Source organism: Mya arenaria, chromosome 5, assembly GCF_026914265.1.
Source record: "Mya arenaria isolate MELC-2E11 chromosome 5, ASM2691426v1".
Lineage (NCBI taxonomy): Eukaryota > Metazoa > Mollusca > Bivalvia > Myida > Myidae > Mya > Mya arenaria.
The window spans coordinates 48870548-48893627 of record NC_069126.1 but is presented as its reverse complement, the minus strand read 5'-3'; the positions used below and the strand labels follow the sequence as shown (position 1 = coordinate 48893627).

The window sequence follows — 23080 nt, the reverse complement described above, 5'->3', positions numbered from 1 at the left end:
ACTTATTTCACTTAATGAAAATATAAGGGAACATTACATTTAAATAGTCCCAAGGTATGACTTCCAGAACGTAACATATCTTAACATTAACATAACGTTAAAGTTTCGGTTGAGTGGTATAGATTATTTGCGTATATGCTTATGCTAGCGATATAGTTCCGACCAGATCATGGTGCCGGTGGTATACTAATTTGAACCTCGAGTAAACTAAGTCAAAGTTTTCATTCAGCTATTTAATGTTACAACATCGTAAACAAGGTTCAAGACTGACAGATACATGCGCCGCCCACGCAGGCGTCGTGGGCATCCGGATGTTGGCAGTGACCTATGCAGTCGTGGGTGCTCTGGCACGCTCCTGCACCCGCTGGAACAACAAGTGTAATTCAAAGGATCAATAACGCCCTGATTGATGGACCGTATATAGATTGATTTCGAGGATAAAGGAACCTTGTGCATCGGTTGAAAAAAATATTTAGAGCATAAATACAGGTTCCCTAATTTATCGTCTTTCCAATATTGATTTAGTTCAAATTACTTTCTTACATGACACAAAATTAAAACAAATATTTTCGGTAGGTGCATAAATAAGTCAGGATGTCGTACGGTTGCAGACACAAAGCCCATGCCCAAGGCAGTTGTACGTTATACATTGGACCCGGTACCCACTACCACACTGGGTGTGGCCACAGTCGCTCCTCTCAAAGCATTGCTCCGTCAGGACACAGCCTAACACATTTCTGATGTTACATGGTTGTGATTCTACACGAACAGCACGTATTTCTATAGATTATACGTTAAAGCTCATGTACATGTATTACAAAGTCAAGAAATGAATTGCGAAGCAGCATACCTTTAGTTTATCGTTCAAAGAGATGTGAGCTGACCAGTATGATGCCGCATCTTACAAAATGCACCCATTCACTCACGTAGACTTACAAAGAAATGGAAGACATGTCACCTTGGCGCTTGGCAAATGATGAACTCTAATCAAATTTTGATATATAAAATCTTGCATGCGCGTTTACATATTAACATATCAACCATGTGTTATTACCATACGACATAAATAAGCTGAATACAAATGAAATACCTATGACGGTTAAAATACACCATACTGCCAAACACCTGTTTCTATCCCTGAGCATATTTGATTCGCTTATTTTAAATGTATATCCAACTTGTCTTGTATAAGATGTATGATGGTAGTTTTTGAACTTACATTAAGACACGGTAGATAAGAGAAACAGCCATTGCCATGAACAAACCCAGTGTTTACAAGTGACCCGTTTTGGCCTAAATTAAAGCATGGAACGAGCTTTGAACGAGATAAATTAATACTTAGGCCAAAAAGAAAATGGTTTGGTTACGGTTAGATTTTTTCATAAACAGGGAAGGAAGGTAGGCATTTTAAATATTTTTTATAAGGCTCTATATAAGAACGCTATTGTCATCATTGGAGAATGGTGTAACAGTAATATTCTGAATACAGTGTTAAAAGTTTCAAACTAGATATTAAAACATACACTAAACATTTTATTTTAGCAAATGACTATAAAACGGTAGGGTTGGCGCATATTTCGTAGGTAGGGTCGGGTAACCCGAACCAAATGTTATCTTTTATTAACAAGCCTTAATATACAGATTTACTTTACTGTTTTAACATGTTTGTACAACTAGACCACGCCATTTGAAACTACAGCTGTGAAAATGCCTTTCGTTAAAGTGACACTCTTATTCAACATCAATACATACACATGTATAACAAACATCAATATTTACTGATAAACCTTTAACTACTTACTAAATAATTCATTTATGGAAATTATTTATTACTTATAAAATTATTGTAACCCTGTATTTAATAGCAGAAAGCGCAAAAATATTAAATGATTGGTGAATGCTAGAAGCTAAAAGATTTGCTGTGGTCTACCATAGTCTCATAAAGCAGAAATACCGTGTTTTATGTTAATTTCTTTTTTGCATTCAACTCTGAATCCTTCATAAGAACCATTGTTATCGACATTTATTCATCCTTTTTGGAATATTAAAACAATATTATTAATTGTGGTAAATCTTGTCTGGGAGTAAGAATGCATCTTTAAATGTTACACACTGACGCAGCATATTTTGTCTCTAAAGGCTGGAACAAAAGAAAACAAGAAAAAAGTTGATGCATAGCGTCAAGTCGGCGCAATGAAATTAGAAGGAAAATGTGAATGCAGATAACCAAAAAATAGTTATTATTTCAATGATAATATTTTGTTTTATGTGGGGTGTACATTATGGTTAATAATATTGTTACAATAGTTTGAGCCCGGAATTAAAGATATTTTGTTTTTATCCCCAAGCTAATCCTCCGGTTAAAACTAAATGATAACCAAAATATTAGGGATGCAAACGAATATTCGAATATTCGATCGAACGTTTTGTATTCGAATGTCAAAATCGGTATTCAAATATTCGATTTTTTAATAGATATAAAATAAACCTTTTTGCTACCACTGCCATATTGGGTATAATTTTCGTTTCTCTTGTTTTTACAACGAATGTTCCCTAGTGTCGGAGGCGTATTTTTAAAATATACATACGTTTCTCCGGATGAAATAGAGTCAATGGTATCTAATACATAGATTTCAATAGCATGAAATTCACCTTTTATTTGTACCGGCATGTTATGTTATATCCTTGCTTTATATTTTGTATATGTTTTTGTAACACATTTCACTCATTATGAGTGTAAAGAACGGGGATAAAAACACTATACAGCAAAGGGGAATTATCTGGAATGACACAACAAACAATTAAGCTCAAGATTATTTCTTCAAAACTCGGCATTTTTGCTGTCACCAAGGGAGATTACTGCGTAGGAGGTTTACAAACATAAAGGATATTTTAATAGTACCGTGTAACCTTCATCTATTTGATATCAATCGGAACACCTCGGCCTGTATCTTTCTCGGAGAAGGGCGAGTTGTTATGATTGAGTTGGTATTTGAAATCAAAATTTTCAAAATGATAAGCAGGGCTGTTATTATTTAAGGTTTCATTATCAATTAAAGTGTTAAGTTTTATAAAACAAACTAAACTTCATATTTTATCATGCGACGTGGAAACTATTGAAAGCATTGTTCTGCAATTTATGAACTAGTCCCCAAGTTGGAATATTTCTAAAGTAATATCAAATATAGTCGGCGCCCTTCTATGACTTAAAAAGAACACATATCACATTCTATCATTTAATAGATAAATAGATAAACATGACATATGTACAAGGACTTGGAAAAATTGAAAAACATGGAATGCATAAATTAAATAAACGTAAACATATCATGGGAAAATGGTCATGGTTAATGCCGAACTCATTTCTATATAGTTTTTTTTTGAAATGACGAAAAAGAAACTATTTTACGTACATGCCAGATCTTCGCCGCAATTTATTGAAAAATTAAAGAATAATAATGTTTGAAATGTGTTTCTTATTAAAAGTCTTGTCATAATCAATACACCTCGTTTTGAGACTGTAACTTTAAAAATAACTTGGCAAAACAGCGAACAATATTCCTAATTGATCGGTTGAAGTATTTACAAAACATTTCTGTCATCGTTGTATTTCTGAACACAAAATACACCATTCACTTTCTCGGTACAGTTTTTTTTTATCACCCCCTCCCCCCCCCCCCCCATTTCAATGAATAAGTCATGACTTTGCTGAAGTCACATAACCAAATGACCCGAATGTCGATTATGCGGCCATTACGAGGCCGTGGTGCTGTCATGGTTATTTGAATTCGTGTTCCTCCACGGGCGCAGCCAATGCCAGGTCGGGAAGGGGTTTACTGAAACCTTCCTTGCTCAACAGAAAGTAGGTCTTCACTTCGCCTTTACCCTGTGGAAATGAAAACCGATGGAAATTAAAACTTAAAAGTTTATGCTAAAATGTTAAATAGCAGAGATGAAGTCAACTTGCCCAGAATGTTCATTAATCGTATATAATTCATTTGATCAGTCAGGAATAAACCAGAACAAATCCTTGTTCAAACCATTCTGAAATAACCACTAAATGGTAAATATTTTGCAACGTACACACCTTTAATAAAGACATCACGATCAAATCAGTAACAATGATGGACATTATATCACTCATTTTTATCAAAGTACACTTTTGACAGACGAATCTTTCCAAGCCACTTTACAATAATTCAATTCCAGGAGTAGTAATTATCCAAAGAAAAGGAAAAGGTACACATTTAAATCTGAAGTGTTTTAATATAGATTCAGTGGGTACGGCATACCGGTGCCAATCCATAAGCCACCGAACTTACTTTCATCATGACCAGTCCTCGACAGTGGAAGTGGTAGCCGCCCAGTTTGTCCAGGATGTGTTTGGTCTCCGGGCTCACGTGAATCCGCAACGCTGAAGTTAGAAGAGAAAGGTGAGCTTTAAACCGAATAATTAGTATAATATAAGTAATCGTTGGAACATATTATGCAAAATCTTATTGATTAAGAAAGATGGTGAGAGCCGTTATAACGTAAATTCAGCGGTTGCATTCAATACGCAACTAAAGTCAGTCTTAAGGTCATACATCATTGACTCCATTCATTGTGTAGGTCCTTTATTTATGTATTGCAATCCGATTAGCTACATCGTTCTTAGATCCCGTTTAGATCAGTACATTGAATACCACCCCAACATGCGGGGAACCTAGTTATGACGTATTGTCTGTTATATTGTTAAGCTTGAAGGTCTATCGATATAGCGTGATGGAGGTCGATAGTCGATTTCATTGATTTTAATGTTTTATTTTGAGAACTATCCCACTCCAATCCTCCCCTTTTTCTAACTCACTTGAGCCCGGATAGAAAACACATTCCAGACAATACATTTAAAGGCAATGAAATCAGTTATCCGCCTCCAATACATACCAAGCTTAACATGAAATTTAATATACAGTCGTTAAATAAATTTGTAAATTGATAACGGTAAGCAGCTTGCTGTGAATATATCAGCTTTGTAGACTTTAAATTTACCACTCAGTCGAATGATCATTGACATTTTGAAAAGTGTCCAAAACTATATAGATTTATATACAAAACCATTTTGGCGACACGAGAATTGTCTAAGACATGGACTAACTATGACAGTTCTCAATAATTGTGTTCACAGTGTAGTTAGTGAACTAAATACGACAAGGAGTTTCTACATACCGAGACTGCTGGATTCCATCCGTGAGGCGTAATTGACCGTATCCCCGAACAGACAGTACCGCGGCATACTGAGGCCGACCACGCCCGCGCACACCGAACCTGAAACAGTAGGTATACATGAACAGACAGTACCGCGGCATACTGAGGTCGACCACGCCCGCGCACACCGAACCTGAAACAGCAGGTATACATGAACTTTGTCCTAGAAATGCGAATGTTCAGAAGTTGCAACTTACATTGGTCGATTGTTCTTGATTTAATAAAGGTAAGCTGAGAGTAAAGTACCATAGAAGGTCTAGTCGGTATCGGGTCCATTTTACCACGTTGAAATTTCGACCTGGTCCATCTAAAACTGGTCCTATCTGGTCTCCTAATATTGTACTTTGGTAATTCACGTTAAAAAATGTGTAATTCTAGAATGTAATATCACCTTATATATACGTCTTAAAGGTGAATTAAGTCCTTTGGTATTTTTAGTTCTCGAATAATGCATATTTACTAACAATATGCCCGTGTAAAACAACATGCTTGAGTCTTAAATAGTACTGACATTATGTATAAATCAAATTATATGGCATTATATATATATATATATATATATATATATATATATATATATATATATATATATATATATATATATATATATATATATGCTCACCGCTATGAATGCCGACCCTCATCTGAAGCTGCCTGTCGGGACGGTGTCGGATACGGAAAGTGGTGACAGAGGACAAGAGATCGAGGGCCATGGTTGCGATCTCCCCCGCGTGCCGATCACTGTTCCGTTGGGGTAGGCCACTCACCACCATATACGCGTCACCTATAGTCTCAACCTTCAAGAAGTTAAACACACATCAATACACATGTTACAGACGATTATATATATAAAGTTTACATAATTAACTACCATTAACATAAATGCAAGGTGCTGTAAAAGGCTCATCATCTGCAGTAGTGTAATGACGGACGGGTCACGTGACCAATAAGGAGTAAATGGAATCGTCTACACTTGATGTTTAAATAAAATCAATTTCTTTTTAGTTTTGACGTTCAATATTTAACAAGCATGATGCATATATCCGTTGCAACATGAAAAGCTGTAAGTAGGAATTGAGCATTTTTTCCAAATAATATTTTATCAGATTTACAATCAAAAAGCATTTACTATTTCCCGGAAATGTTATAATACAAAAAGAATATGTTTATGAGTCAAATGTATCGCATCTGCCCAATCAACAATGTGTTCGGGCTTTGTGTAGATTGCAACTATTTAAAAAAAGATATATGCATTTTTGTAACCCGGAAATAAATTCCATCAACATTTTTTCATTATTTTTCTGAATAACTTTCCTATTTGACAATATATCATTAAGAACTCTCAATACATTGTTGAATGTATGCTTCACTCACAAAAAAGATCGTTTCTCAAAACTAGATAAAACATGAACTTTTTTAAACTTTTTAGTTTTTGACCTTCCCCACCTACTTTTGCATCGCTGCTGGCCGTTTCGTTATGAGAATTCGGAGATTTTACTTCACGGAAGTCGTCTTTGATTAAGACTTATTTCTTATTTAACTTTAAACTATGGGGGATAAGGTAGTATACTTAAATATAGTTTCAAAACGAAAACAATGGGTTATTGAGGTATCATTTTACTGTATTGAATGTCTTTTTTTCATCGATTATAATGTTTTTTCAACTGACCTTATATACGTCGTAGTCTTCGATAATTGTGTCAAAACATGTATAGAGATCATTGAGAAAGTTGACAACCTGAAATATAAAATACATATGTCATTAATGAAGGAAATCTTGATCATTTTTGGAATCTGACAAGGCCTGTTAGTGCGTTGATCTATAAACTGTAAGGTAAGATCATAGCGATAACAACAGAACATAATTATCAAATTTAAAAAAAATCTAAAACCTGATATACTCTAACTATTTCAAACAATTTCAAACAATTACCAATAACCTTTATATTAGTGCCACAAAAAAAATCGACCATTTATCTAAAAACATAGTATTTGCATCGTTAACAAATCTATTACACTACCAGGTAAACACTGAATAAAATCAGCGACCATAGTTCACCTCCATTGGTGTGCTTTCCGAGGAGAGCGCCGTAAAACCGACAATGTCCGAGAAGAAAACCGTCACACAGTCGTATGTCTCCGGGGCGATTATTTTACCGACCTTTAAATCGTTGGCTATGGACCTGAAAACAGTCAAAATGGCCGGACATCAAGATGAGAGAGTGAGAGATGCAGAATTTGACGGACAATTGAGTTCTCGCTATACCAGTTATGCTTTTCGTCTAACAACAGCCTACACAATTATGACAACACATACTAGGCTTTCGAAAATAAGGATTGGAAGCGCTTGCTTTTCTGATGTCATGTTGATATATATTACTCAAAGATGTCCTATATGCTTATAATCTGCTGCTGATGCTGCTACTGCTGCTGCTGCTAATAATAATAATAATAATAATAATAATAATAATAATAATAATAATAATAATAATAATAATAATTATTATTATTATTAATGGGGATGAAGATGAGGAGGAGAAGAAGGAGAAAAAGGAGGAGGGGGAGGAGTAAAATGGTGGTGATGGGGACGACAGAGAAAGGCATTCGTCTGACATCAGAAGATGTTTACAAATTTAAAGCGTGCTTTCTTCACCGACATTGCGCTCAAAAGTAAATCATATTACTTAAAAATGATGATGATGATGATGATGATGATGATGATGATGATGATGATGATGATGATGATGGATGATGATGATGATGATGATGATGATGATGATGATGATGATCATGATGATGATGATGATGATGATGATGACGATGATGATAATGACAACGATGACGACGATTACGACGATCTTACCTGGGTAACATCCTACACAACAGTTCCTCCGTTCGTTTTTGTTCTATCTCTAACTCTTCTGTCCGGTTGTTGACCAACTCCTCGAGGTGGTCAGCGTACCGCTCCATCATGTGAATCATTTGGTCAACCAGGTTCGTTGTCCTAGAAAGGAGAGACGAGAATAAGAATAGGGTTATCCTTGAAACCTGGAATTATCTGTTTTTTGGGGGGTGAAATCCCTTATTTTTTTATTTTTTTGTTAAACCTGTAATTCACTCTCAAAACCGTTACATCTTTTTCAATCAGTTTGCTGCGGGTTTTAGGAACAAATGAATATTACATTTTTTTGTAATATTGACTGTAAAATATGCAGCCTTTTAAATTGACTTGGGTATTTCAAAACAATGTTGTTTTTTCATGCTCTTGCTCCATGAAATCAATTCCTTATCCATATACATTTTCGTGATACCAAATCTTTCAGTTTAGGTGAGTGATTTTTCACACTTCCCGGGTACCCTGCGATTCATTCGCAGTGCTAAATAGTTTTGACCGGTTATGGATATCCGTCTAATACATTAATACAAAATATAATATAATACATTATTAATACAATATACATATTATATAATACATTACTATATTGTATTATTTACATGTACTCACTTTCCATTATTGAATTTCTTGAGAGATTCTAGCACCGAATCAAATGACGGCCGGAAGAGCGGGACTTCCTCCCAACACATTCTCATGACGTCATCAATTTCTGAGATTCCCTCCAAAGGAGGCACTTCCGGTCTGAACGGTGGTGTTTGCTTTTCTATCAAACGCTCCAAAATATCTGTGAAATGAAAGGGTTATTATGTGTTGTAGTTTATCCTTTCGACGCCTTAACATCAACAGTTTATATTTGTCGGACGACAAAACACGAAATATTAAATACAGCAATTATCAATTCAATTTAATCATCTTTTCAGAGTAAGAATAAGTTTATCAATCGTGTTCGTCATAACAAAATGTAAGATATATTTAACTAAAAGAGTAATGTGTTATTATTTAGAATGACGCCTTCGATAAAATCAATCCAAGGTGTCCGACACGGATACTAATCACCTACATCACTATTTAACTTGTTTGCTATTGCAAATAGTACTGAGATAACTCAATATCAGAAACAATAGGCTAGTTTAGTTTTCTAGCCGCTTAAAAACCACTTGAATTTTAAATGAATAAGAATTTTTTTGTATATGATCACCCACCCTCTGGGTCGAAGTTGTTGTTTCCGAACGGACCAGTCCTGAGCATGATTTCCTGGAGGATAATCCCGTACGAATAAACGTCCCCCTTCGGTGACCCCCGGGCAGGGCGGCTAGGGTCCCTCAACAGCTCCGGTGCCGTCCATAACTGTTCTAGTAATGTTCAAAGTCATATATTGTGAGTGCAAATTATTCTCAAGGCTGACAACGAGGAAACGGTTTTAATCAAAATCAATAGTCTCATTTAAAGTGACTGTACACCGGATTGGCACCAAAAAACGTTTTTATTTCTGTAAAGAATCACAGGGCAATTATTTAATGACAGGTTTTGCTTTTTGATATCATAACTGTAAAAAATATACCAAAATGTAAACAAAAAATTGAGTCGGAGACCGAGTTCGAACCGGTGTCGCCAAAATTGCCATCAAGTGTTGTATCCACTGTGTTACGAAGGCTTTCGCTAGGCGGTTGGAATATTTAAGCTATATACCTAACTTGGTGATATCACGTGATAACATCGACCAGCCAATCACGCATAAGGAATGAATTCTACTAGGTAGACCTACCTAGTAATCTTTTTAAATGGAAAAAAATACGAAAAAACTGCTAAAAATAGATAATTTTCTTTTCGCTATTTCATCATATGGAGTACACCCCCTTTAATGTATGAATCGACCGGAAAGCTGCAAATGATTCAACAATAATACCCTTTCAAAGATTGGTAGAACGGAAAATGATTGGCATTTATAAATGGCTATATTATCAAATGTCTATCTATTTAATCTGTAACTGCTTCCCTAAATCCCTTACGATAATGTTCCCTGAGTTCCCCGCTAGATGGCGGCCGCTCCGCATCACGGAAGACGGGCATGGCGATGTCTCCAATCCTGCACGTCCAGTGTGGGTCTATAAACACGTTGGAGGATTTGAGATGCCCGTGGCTCCGTACTGCTGACGAGTGAAGGTAGCTCATCCCCTACAATGCATTGGCAGTTGGATTTGTGTTGGAGCACCATGTTCATAATCTGACAATATTGATTTTAGATAACAAGCAAGGAAAGCACAGTCAAAGGCAATTGCCGACCGTATTGCTTGAAGTATACATAAATTATGTGGCTTAACTCAACGTCGTCATCATTCGGAACTCCTCGGCCATTTTTATCGAAATCAACCTCGGGTGTATGCCGGTACCTAAGTTGAAATAGTTTGCAACTTTTTGAATAATATCACGAATTAAATGTAGTATTTTAGAGTTGTATTTGTTTAATCTCAGTTTAAATTGATTGCCAGTGAAGTGCATTATTGCAAACATAATTAAGATTCCCAAGAGTCAAGTCATAAAGTTTAACTGCTTAATAAAATAACTACGCGATCTACTGGCGCGGACTTAAACGTACCACTTTTTGAGTATGTAAACCGCTGAAATACATCCGAAGTTGTTTAATATCGATAAAAATAGTGGAGGAGTTCCGAATGCGTCGTCATATCACGAACTCTAGCAAACAAACCGTTCTCGAGCGTTTTACAACATGTTGAAAGAACACACTTGTATAAAGACGAGCGTCTGGCAATTGATTTTGTGTATAAACTATGTTGATGTCTGACTCACCTTTGCAATGTCAGTAGCAAAAGCGACCTTAAATATCTGGTCGAGTTTTATATTGTCATTCTCAAGCACGTCCTGTAGGCTGCCTTTCGGACAGTACACGGCCAGGAGGCACACCTTCAATGGCTCCACGCATGCGCCAACCAGCGGGTTGATGTTACGGTGATTCAGTTGCCGGATCTGAAACATTTTAAAGGACTTTAGCGATCGCAAGGAAGGAAGCTTTCGTAAGAACGCTAGCTTTGGGGGGAGGAGTTTAAAATACGCTGAAACGACATTGGCAATAAGCATGTAAAAACAACGACAAGAATATTTGTTCAACAGCTATGGTCGTATAGGGTCTTATTTCAAACTATTTCACATAACCACTCCTTATAATCGGTAAGTTAGATTGGAATTGAAACTTTAGTGATATTATCTGCTTTATGTATCTGGTTCAAAATGCCATTTAGATTTTTGCATGTTTTTCAGAACTAAGTACATATTTATTTAGAGGAAGAAAGGATCTTTGATTTGTTTAACTTTGCATGCGAAAGAAATATGTGGCAAACGACCTCTTACGATCTGTTTGTTTGCACTTAAATACACAGATAATAGAGGTTTGTAGAGAACCTCATACAGAAATTCTTCCATGCAGTTACGCTTGACATTTTGCGTAATGGTAAACCAAATAATAATATACATGTAGGTAAAATGGCTTTTCGAGTTTTCTAAAAATGCCTTTGTTTTGATAGAGTTGGGATTACATCGTATCTTTACATTTTAAAGGCTAGAATTCCTGTTAGTTGGTTTGTTTCTTTCTGTCTGTTTGATATCTCTATGAATTGAAAGAAGTTCCTTTAATTTCCCTGTACATATTTGTTACCAGGGGTCCGAGGGGAGTGATTTGAGTGTGAGTAGAACGTAAACATTTGAAACATATGGTGATTTCATGCATAAAAGTGATTAATGCACATAATGATTAAACTATTTCGAGAACAGTCAGCACAATATACAAAACTATTCGTTTCGCTCTCTTCGCTACATGGTGATTTAGTTTGACACAATTGGTTTTGTAGTGTTTTAAAGACGATAACTTTGAATTTGATAAGGTTATTTTTATACCAATTGTAAACTTCAACGATTAACAGTAAATAAAGACGTAATATTTAAACCCATGTTTTTTCATCACACGTGATTATAATCCCCAAAGAAAATTATCTTCAAAACTTGGATTAAAATATAACGTCTTTATTTACTGTTAATCGTTGAATTTTATAAATTTCAACCTTTTCAAACCAAAATCGTTCACTTAAATGATGATTAAAATAAAGAGATATTTTGTTAACAGATTGATATTTTTACTACATCAATACTTGATTTATTATAATTTTAATGTATTTGGTGGCAGTGCATCGTTCGCTATTTGGCCCTATAGTTCATTGTTTGAATGATTACTCTTATATTCCATCTTTATCTGAAATACTTGTTCATATTCAGTAATACTTCATATATTTGCTCCTCGATGGCCGGTTTCTCCCTCGAGATTTAATATTGCCACAAGTGTCTTTTTACCAATCCATATAACGTTTCTGATTATTTGTTCTAGTTCCTCTGAAAGTTTTTTTGTGGAATTCCTCTTGATTCTATTTCGAACTCGATTTTTGAATCCACATTTTTAGTTAGATTTCTTGACTTTCATACTTTATTTTATTGGTAATTTGTGCGTCATAAGTCATTTTTTATATCATATCATAAATATTTCCTTATTTCCTTGTGTTTTTGTATTTTGTCTACCTGATATCTTTTAATTTCCCAATAAATATCCCTCAGGCAAATGTTTTATTCTTGATCGTTTTTGCACCAGCTGCTATTTTCTAGAATCTAAGGGCTTGAATTACGTATGGTAATGAGACTTCATTCGTGAAGCTGTGTCATCAACATATCGAGTTAATTTGTCATGGCATGTCTTTGACTTGTGTTCCAATTAGAATTGTCTGGATCATAAACTTTTAAGAGGCTACAGACAGACAGGACTTGATAAACGCAACGTGATGTTTTAAAGAAATCCGATACAAATCCGTTCGTTTGGAATGCAACATTTGCTTTAGATGTATTGTAACTAAACCATTGCATTGAGATTCGAATCCATTGAATGGGGTAAGACACACGTCAATATGTGGTCATAAACACGTATTATTTTCTTTGGTTTGTTCGGAAAATATAATAAAGTCTTCTTTTTATTGTGATCGGTATGTTCTAAGCATTATGTTTATATTTGCCATTTTATACTATTTCTTAATGAGGATAAAAAATATAAATAAAATGTGTTATTTTGCGAAGTCCATACTTTCCAAAATTGAGGTCAATCGGCTTAATTTATTCTGAATGTCCGAGTATTCTATTTTTCATTTACGATAACAGTGTGAGTTTACCACGTGATAAATTGCGCCATAAATGCTACGACGGAGGGCAACATTTTGCTTGGAATGAAGACTTTGAACAAAGATAACTTCACTATTTCTTAACCATTTTAAATGAAACATAGCGCAGTCTACGTCGCTTACGGAGCCCCGCCTTCGGTCTTTTACCATATATACATATGTATATGATCCTTATGGAGGACAAACCTTTTCGCCAATCTTAAGGCCCGTACCTCATTCATTTCCCGTTTCAACGCCGCCGTTACGGCCACGTACGGCTTGTTGATGTGTTTCACGGCCACCAGTTTTCCGTCATACGAGGCTACCTTCGTGAACACCTGCCCGGAGGAGATAGCCGAGTCCATGCTATTGACGCGTGTTGTCTTTCCCATGTTTAGCGTGTCATGTGACCGAGATCGTTTCGACATAAATGTTCCCTGTAAATGGTGGAATAAAAATATATATTACATTATTAACATTACCATGGCAATGATTTCTCCTTGCAAGTAATGTAAATATTACTGATGCGGGAAGTTATTGCCGTGTACAATGTAGATAAATCCTGGCGCAGGTGATTATGTTGAACATATTATTAATATTAACTTCTTACGGAAGAAATGGATGTTCAAGCGTTGTATTTAAAGATATTTTACGACAGTAAAACTCATCTTATTATCGAGTACATAAATAAAACGTTATGCATCAGTCAATTGTAACCACGACCTCTTTCCCCTCCCCCAACCAGGTCCGGGGAATAGCGGGGACTTTGACATTCGGTCCAGCCTAGCTCGGGTATATTCTCCGAACTCCGGGGACGAACTGATGGCAAAATCCCCTCTAAATGCCCCCGTACCCAGGGACCCTAGGTAAGGCCTGTTCTCCGCTATATTTGGCACCAAGATAAAACCACCACATTCACCCGGCACTGCGTGGCCACCGGGAAGGTAACAATACGGCCCATTTACCCGGCTATCCCCGGTATACCCCCGGACCTGGGGGCCGTGGTTACAATTGACTGGTGCATTAACACAACACATTTGCATGAACATGTATTTAGTGTTAACGCTCAGGACTGTTTTCGCCAAGGGGATCGCCAAATGTAATTATTTGGAAAACCTCTGACAAAATCAACCGTCATTTTCCATTAACAAGGTATTAAGTGAGCTAAGCGCGTTATTCCAGTGTGTTATTTAGCGGTCACGCCAACAGTTAAACTTCATGTTTGCTTTACTAACCAAATAATTGGTTAGCCGGGATGCGCATGGGTTATGCCGATTAAAGTTCAAAAAGGAAAAATGAACACATAACTTATATATATAATAATAATGAACACAACTTTATATATATATCTAACTTCTTATTGATATTTGAGGAACAGGCATATCTAAGGAAAACAAACCATAAATGTGCAAAGACTAAAAAATTATTACTTGCTTTAACTTTGTTTTTAAGCACTCGCCGCATATATCAGCGCTCAATAATTCACAATGTCAGCTTTAATGTGCGCATCCTGACAAAGTGACTGGCCAGAAAGATAATGGTCGCAGAGAATTGCTGTAAGTAAGCATTTATGTAAGCGAAAAAGACATTAGTCATTTAGTTACTCGCAACAGGCATAAGCAAGTAGCTATTCCATATACAAAAAGAAAAGAAAAGTCATTTGAGTAAAGAGCTCGAAGAACGAGTATTTCGTTTCTTAATGTAAACTTGAAATAAAATTCATAGATACGATGTAAAATGTACGACAAAATGTGATGAATTGTGTAGAAGTTTTAACATATCAAACTCTTTTCGTGCATAGAAAACTAGAGATGCATTTTTTAAAGTATACATTAAAGAATCAATATCATAATTATTAAGAACAATAGTTATACAATAGTTTTACTCTCGTCACGATTTAATTGATGAATTGTATTGCATCTTTAAGTAAATTGTTAAACTCGTACGTATTTTACTTGACATTTGGATGACCATTGACTATGAAATATCACATATATGTTTTACTGCTTGTGTACGCATGGGCAATAATGTCTTATGGTTTCGAACTAAACACAAAATCTCATAAAGGGAATTTTCTGGCTTAAAGCTGCACTCTCACAGATTAGCCGTTTTGACACCTTTTTATTTTTGTCTTGGAACGAGCCAATTTATGCGAAATTGCATGGAAACCAGTCAATTAAGACTGCTGACAAAAAAATAGATCGCAGATTTCATATTATAAATTTAATGGTTTAAAAAAATGCATTAAACATCAATTTTTGAACTTAAATATGAAAAAACTGCGATCTAATATTTTGTCAGCAGTCTTATATGACTGGTCTCCATGCATTTTTGCATAAATTGGCTCGTTACTGGTGTGCATATATTTACGCAAAAATTTGCTCATTCCAAGACAAAAAAATAAAAAAAAACGTTGTCAAAACGGTAAATAGGTAAGAGTGCAGCTTTAAAGGATGTAGGGCAAGGAAAAGGCGACACGGTTGTTTAAACCCAATTAATCTAACAATGAAATACCAATGAAGATTAGGTATATTTTTTAAGTTAGCGGGTTAGAAGGTGACATGATATGGGATATACGGGGAAAATGGTGAGGCGAAGTTCGAACCCAAATAAGATTTCCTTCGCCCATATTACATCCTCGGCACCCTAGCGTATCAAAACCTTTATCATATAGGTTATGATACGCTGGGGTGCCGAGGATGTATATCATGATACGCTGGGGTGCCGAGGATGCCCATATTAAGCCACCTACTAAGCCCGTAACGTAAATATTACGTCGACAACCAGTTAGCGTTGATCAATAAATGGTAAATGTTTCAATTAATCATCAAAATCGAAATATAGACGCCATTTTTTGTACGTTATAATTTAGTGGCTCAATTTGGAAAACATATCGGGTCACGCGCGTGACCAGTTCTGGATGAATGGCGTTGTGTCATTTATGTTGGAGGCGTACCTTTGCTCACACAATGAAATGACTTCAAAACGATATAACATTCCGGGTTTGAATTCATAACCACGTTTAAATGACAATATATTTGGTGTTCGATACTTATAGTTATATTTCGTGGCTGAAATAAATACACTACATACCGCACTCTCTCATGAGAATACTAAATGATATATCGTTCAAGTTCAAGGCGACCGGTTATTTAAGAAATTAGTAAGACTCAGAGAGAATAAAGATGTTTAAAGTACAGCATACATTTTAAGCCAATGAAATTGCAGATAAATTAAGTACTAGACTTAATCATTATATGGATTTCACCTTTCGCGTCTTTTTAACGGTCCGCTTTCTGCCCCTCATCTGAAACACAACTCCTGCGTCAAATTTTGCGTTGACAGTGTGTCAGGGAATGATTGTGTATTCTAAATCAGTAAGATGACCCTACGCTCTCTCCGCCCATTCTTATTCATTAAAATTTACTTCATCTCATCTAACTATTACTTAAACATGAAATGAAAGAACATATGAAAGACATAGTGGGCCCATGTTGTCAAGGACCTTATTAAGATTCCGTTTTAAACTTTTTCCACTTTCAAAGTATTGAACAAGTACAACACACTTATTAAATACACACAAACAAATTGAATGATTGCTTTAAACACGACCCAATATGAATTATACAAACGCACTGTAGCACCTAAAATGATATATGTGTGTTTAGATGTCCCTTGTTATGACAGCCTTGATAAACACGATGCGATGGCCCATCCTTGGTATAACCTTATGCACCAGTCAATTGTAACCAAGCCCCTCCCCCCCGGAACCGGGGAATAGCGGGGACTTTGACTTTTGGTCCACCCAAGCCAAAATCCCCGCCCTGCGGAGACGAACTGCTGGTCAGATCTCCGCCAAATGCCCCCGCGCCCCAGTGAGCATAGGTTAGGCCCATTCCCTATGTTTGGCGCGAAGACAAAACCACCGCATTCACCCGGGACTGAGGGGCCACCTTGAAGGTAAAAGCACGGCCCATTTCCCTGGCTAACCCCGGTATACCCCCGGACCTAGGGGGGGGGGGGAGTGGGGGCGTGGTTACAAGTGACTGGTGCTTTACAGCGCCTTCCCACGACGTATGTTTCGTTTGGCTATTATATTGCTTCCAAAAGCGTGGTCATGGTTTGGAATGTTTTCAATTTCACGCATTTACGGGGACATAAGAGCCAAGGACATTCGTAAAAACAATTAAGGTTAAAATAAGTTGAATGTCCGTACCACGCTTCCATAGGCGCTTCCCTTGTTCTTGACCTTGAAGTCAAGGTCATCGAAGGCCACCTTCCACGCCATACTCTCCATCTGTTCGTTGTGCTTCCGCCTTCTGCAAAGGCAAACAGGGCGTGAATATTCATTCATTGAATGTGTTCACTAGTATCTCCATTCAAATAACTCCCAGTTAATTGGTAAAAATAAAGATCTACGCAATGAATCGTACTTTTTATCATAATTAATTGCTTGTAGATAAGGTTTCAATATTCATATCACTTCTCCCTCGTAAAGTTTGAGAAAACATCTTCTATAGTGCACCATCAACTTGTCTTATTAACTATTCTAACACATATAAACAGCGATGCCAGCATTTCCAAGGACACCTGGAACAATATATAATGCGTCTGTCGAAGCTGATCTTTAATCAAATTGTTGATCCTTGTTTTGAAACAGATATTACAGAAAAAGTCAAGTCTGGAAGGGTGTTTACGGCTTTTTTGGGGATTTGGTTCCCCGCGTTTAAATGCAACATGGACACAAATAATAATAGTGTGCTAACGATAGCTAATCGAAAACAGGACTATAACATATTTTCATTTCGATTTGGATTACATAGATCTGTGGCCAACGAGTATAGAATAGAAATCATCTTCAATAAAATATGAACCGTTCCGTTTTACCTGTACAGGTACGCTCCAAACACAGACGCCATTGTCAGGATGATAAGCACTGCCACAGACATTGCTGTAAGCACGACTGTATCTGGAAAGGAAACAGTAGTATTTGAATGTCCATAAATTTACCAGATATCATTACTTTTTAACAAAACAGAGGTTTACATTTAAAGTTAAGTTACCGACAATGAACCTTAGTGTACCAATATAAGATTTTGTATATCGGCTCGATATCCCCCGATTATTCGATGTATAAACCATTGTAAACATTTATGTAACCTTACATATTGGTTAAGGAACTTGTTAATAAGAATAACGTTCGTCTACATTGCGCAGAAACTGTAAAACTGCACGGCTTAAAAGTAAAACACTTTGGGTACCGTAAGCCGTAATGTAATGCAACCATTAGTAAATCAGTAAAAAAAGATTCGCTTAAACATCAGCCAGTAATGCCCACGTACTTGACCGAAACCAATGGTCAGCCATTAATGCCCACGTACTTGACCGAAACCAATGGTCAGCCAGTAATGCCCACGTACTTGACCGAAACCAATGGTCAGCCAGTAATGCCCACGTACTTGACCGAAACCAATGGTCAGCCAGTAATGCCCACGTACTTGACCGAAACCAATGGTCAGCCAGTAATGCCCACGTACTTGACCGAAACCAATGGTCAGCCATTAATGCCCACGTACTTGACCGAAACCAATGGTCAGCCAGTAATGCCCACGTACTTGACCGAAACCAATGGTCAGCCAGTAATGCCCACGTACTTGACCGAAACCAATGGTCAGCCAGTAATGCCCACGTACTTGACCGGTAGTCCCACATGTCAACTGTTTATTAAACTGTAATGCCCACCTATATGACCGGTAGTCCCACCTGTCAACTATTACTAAACAGTCATGCCCTCGTATATGAACGGTAGTCCTATCAGTAAACTTTTGATCAAACTGTAATGCCCTCGTATATGACCGGTAGTCCCATCAGTAAACTTTTGATCAAACAGTAATGCCCTCGTATATGACCGGTAGTCCCATCAGTAAACTTTTGATCAAACAGTAATGCCCTCGTATATGACCGGTAGTTCCATCAGTAAACTTTTGATCAAACAGTAATGCCCTCTTATATGACCGGTAGTCCCATCAGTAAACTTTTGATCAAACAGTGATGCCCTCGTATATGACCGGTAGTCCCATCAGTAAACTTTTGATCAAACAGTGATGCCCTCGTATATGACCGGTAGTCCCATCAGTAAACTTTTGATCAAACAGTAGTGCCCTCGTATATGACCGGTAGTCCCATCAGTTAACTTTTGATCAAACAGTAATGCCCTCGTATATGACCGGTAGTCCCATCAGTAAACTTTTGATCAAACAGTAATGCCCTCGTATATGACCGGTAGTCCCATCAGTAAACTTTTGATCAAACAGTAATGCCCTCGTATATGACCGGTAGTCCCATCAGTAAACTTTTGACCAAACAGTAATGCCCTCGTATATGACCGGTAGTCCCATCAGTAAACTTTTGATCAAACAGTAATTCCCTCGTATATGACCGGTAGTCCCATCAGTAAACTTTTGATCAAACAGTAATGCCCTCGTATATGACCGGTAGTCCCATCAGTAAACTTTTGATCAAACAGTAATGCCCTCGTATATGACCGGTAGTCCCATCAGTAAACTTTTGATCAAACAGTAATGCCCTCGTATATGACCGGTAGTCCCATCAGTAAACTTTTGATCAAACAGTAATGCCCTCGTATATGACCGGTAGTTCCATCAGTAAACTTTTGATCAAACAGTAATGCCCTCTTATATGACCGGTAGTCCCATCAGTAAACTTTTGATCAAACAGTGATGCCCTCGTATATGACCGGTAGTCCCATCAGTAAACTTTGGATCAAACAGTAATGCCCTCGTATATGACCGGTAGACCCATCAGTAAACTTTTGATCAAACAGTAATGCCCTCGTATATGACCGGTAGTCCCATCAGTAAACTTTTGATCAAACAGTAATGCCCTCGTATATGACCGGTAGTCCCATCAGTAAACTTTTGATCAAACAGTAATGCCCTCGTATATGACCGGTAGTCCCATCAGTAAACTTTTGATCAAACAGCAATGCCCTCGTATATGACCGGTAGTCCCATCAGTAAACTTTTGATCAAACAACAATGCCCTCGTATATGACCGGTAGTCCCATCAGTAAACTTTTGATCAAACAGTAATGCCCTCGTATATGACCGGTAGTCCCATCAGTAAACTTTTGATCAAACAGTAATGCCCTCGTATATGACCGGTAGTCCCATCAGTAAACTTTTGATCAAACAGTAATGCCCTCGTTTTGGACCGGTCAACTATTTCATCAACTAAAGGTACATAATCCTATACAATCCCTAAGGTTACATACATTTATCTTCTTCTTCGTAACAAAGTTCCCCATTCCAGCCACATACGGGTCGACCAAGGGGCGGGGTGGTGGACCCCCCATGCCAGTAGATCATAGCGTCCTCATCAAAGTATAGGCCCCCGCGGCTAAAATGTTAAGTGCAACAAAAACTGAATTCAACAGATTAAACGCACGGTAGTACATTTTAAATTAAGTAAAAAAACTATATTATATTATGCAAACGAACGATGTTTGCATAAACACAACTGACTCAAAACAACAAAATATTTGTAATGGATAATCAATGCTATGTTTGCCCGCGATGTTGCTTTGATGTACCAAATATTTAAATGACTTTCCCTTTCCAGGAGATTGCAATCGGTAACTCATTAAAGAAACAAATCCCATTTACAGAAACGCGTTATTTATGTGAATTGTATCAAGCTTATATTGGACACATTTTTGTATTATCCGCATTATACCTGGTTTAAGAAAAACATTATAGTGACTGACCTGAAATCACCATGGTCGCATTTAAAAATGTTGGAACGTTTTCATGTTGCATTTTGAGAATAAATAATTGTTACAAAAGGTACTGACCTCGTGTTGCCATGGGCAACTGGCCTGTATGTTCCCATGAAAACGTTATGCATGGTGAAGTTGGCATTCCGGGTCCCGTTGACATTTATTCTTACCTCACCCGTGATGCCTGTAGGATCAAAATCTAGTCAATGTATTGGCGAATAATATTCATTGTAGGATCAAATCCTATTCACTGTAGGTTCAAATACTATTCATTGTAGGATCAAATACTATTCATTGCAGGACCGAATACTATTCATTGTAGGATCGTAAACTATTCATTGGAGGATCAAATACTATTCATTGTAGGTTCAAATATTATTCATTGTAGGATCGACTATTATTCATTGTAGAATCGAATACTATTCACTGTAGGATCGTAAACTATTCATTGTAGGATCAAATACTATTCATTGTAGGATCGAATACTATTCATTGTAGGATCAAATAATATTCATTGTAGGATCGAATACTATTCATTGTAGGATCGAATACTATTCATTGTAGGATCGAATACTATTCATTGTAGGATCAAATAATATTCATTGTAGGATCAAATACTATTCATTGTAGGATCGAATACTATTCATTGTAGGATCGTAAACTATTCATTGTAGGATCAAATACTATTCATTGTAGGATCGAATACTATTCATTGTAGGATCGAATACTATTCATTGTAGGATCGTAAACTATTCATTGTAGGATCGTAAACTATTCATTGTAGGATCGTAAACTATTCATTGTAGATCGAATACTATTCATTGTAGGATCAAATACTATTCATTGTAGGATCAAATACTATTCATTGTAGGATCGAATACTATTCATTGTAGGATCAAATACTATTCATTGTAGGATCGAATACTATTCATTGTAGGATCGAATACTATTCATTGTAGGATCGAATACTATTCATTGTAGGATCAAATACTATTCATTGTAGGATCGAATACTATTCATTGTAGGATCGAATACTATTCATTGTAGGATCGAATACTATTCATTGTAGGATCGTAAACTATTCATTGTAGGATCGAATACTATTCATTGTAGGATCGAATACTATTCATTGTAGGATCAAATAATATTCATTGTAGGATCGAATACTATTCATTGTAGGATCAAATATTATTCCATGATCAATTATATTTAATGCCACTAAGGATCAAATACTCTGCAATTTAGGATAAAATATTATTCATTGAAGAATCAAAGTACTATTCAAAGAAGGATCGAATATTATTTAATTTACGTTTAAATACTATTCAATATAGAATCAAATACTATTCAATGAACGATTAAATTCTACTCAATGTACGATCAAATACTTTTTATTATATGGTCAAATACTTTTCGTTTGCGAGTTGAAATAAATCACACATGACCACTTCTTTGAATATGCTACACATATGAAATAAGTTCAACCAGTCATGGAAATCAAAATTGTTTTAAAGAATACTAAATTAAATCGTCGAGTATTTTGAAATCACATCTGGGTTACTGGTTTTATTAAGTATATAAAGAACATAATACTTACTGAAAACGCACTAAGGAACATTCTATCTCATGAAACATACTACAAAGAGTTTATACATTTATGAAGGGTACACCAAAATAATTTTAGAATACATTTTCTGTTATATAACGCAATATTTGAAATTGCACTTAAAACGACCGTAGAATGTGATACATAATTATACATCTCGAGGCCATGTTTTTCGATGATCAGGAATGTGAGTGAATTCGCTTGTAGAGCAGGCAAATGTGTTTTTATAATGTCATAGATCAAGTTCATGTTGTTATCTGCCCTAAAAAACAAGTTATACAAAGCAGACCTCTTCACAACAGATTTATTCACAGCTGTCTTAATTT

General features: G+C 36.4%; 1 protein-coding gene and 1 long non-coding RNA gene across 9 annotated transcripts in view; both read right to left on the bottom strand.

The window, feature by feature from the left end:
* Positions 1-231: 231 nt before the first annotated feature.
* Positions 232-1190, bottom strand: LOC128234039 (uncharacterized). The gene is made up of 3 exons (XR_008260849.1): positions 1091-1190; positions 604-726; positions 232-364 (listed from the first exon to the last, which is right to left on the bottom strand). It is a non-coding gene; the product is annotated as an uncharacterized LOC128234039 (long non-coding RNA).
* A 2514-nt stretch (positions 1191-3704) lies between these two features.
* The window catches only part of LOC128234746 (atrial natriuretic peptide receptor 1-like), a 125411-nt gene continuing 106035 nt past the window's right edge, over positions 3705-23080 (bottom strand). For 7 of the 8 annotated variants that reach the window (XM_052949214.1, XM_052949213.1, XM_052949209.1 and 4 more), the window contains 17 exons: positions 21224-21332; positions 20645-20769; positions 18238-18319; positions 17567-17669; positions 16619-16657; positions 13584-13787; positions 10952-11128; positions 10153-10318; positions 9346-9495; positions 8753-8927; positions 8111-8251; positions 7307-7430; positions 6917-6985; positions 5870-6044; positions 5209-5307; positions 4323-4414; positions 3705-3886 (listed from right to left, as the gene is read on the bottom strand). In XM_052949214.1, the coding sequence (XP_052805174.1) occupies positions 3779-3886; positions 4323-4414; positions 5209-5307; positions 5870-6044; positions 6917-6985; positions 7307-7430; positions 8111-8251; positions 8753-8927; positions 9346-9495; positions 10153-10318; positions 10952-11128; positions 13584-13787; positions 16619-16657; positions 17567-17669; positions 18238-18319; positions 20645-20769; positions 21224-21332 (2138 nt within the window). In that variant the 3' untranslated portion in view covers positions 3705-3778. The remainder of the gene's footprint in view (positions 3887-4322; positions 4415-5208; positions 5308-5869; positions 6045-6916; positions 6986-7306; positions 7431-8110; positions 8252-8752; positions 8928-9345; positions 9496-10152; positions 10319-10951; positions 11129-13583; positions 13788-16618; positions 16658-17566; positions 17670-18237; positions 18320-20644; positions 20770-21223; positions 21333-23080) is intronic. The other variant, XM_052949212.1, reaches the window with a different exon arrangement.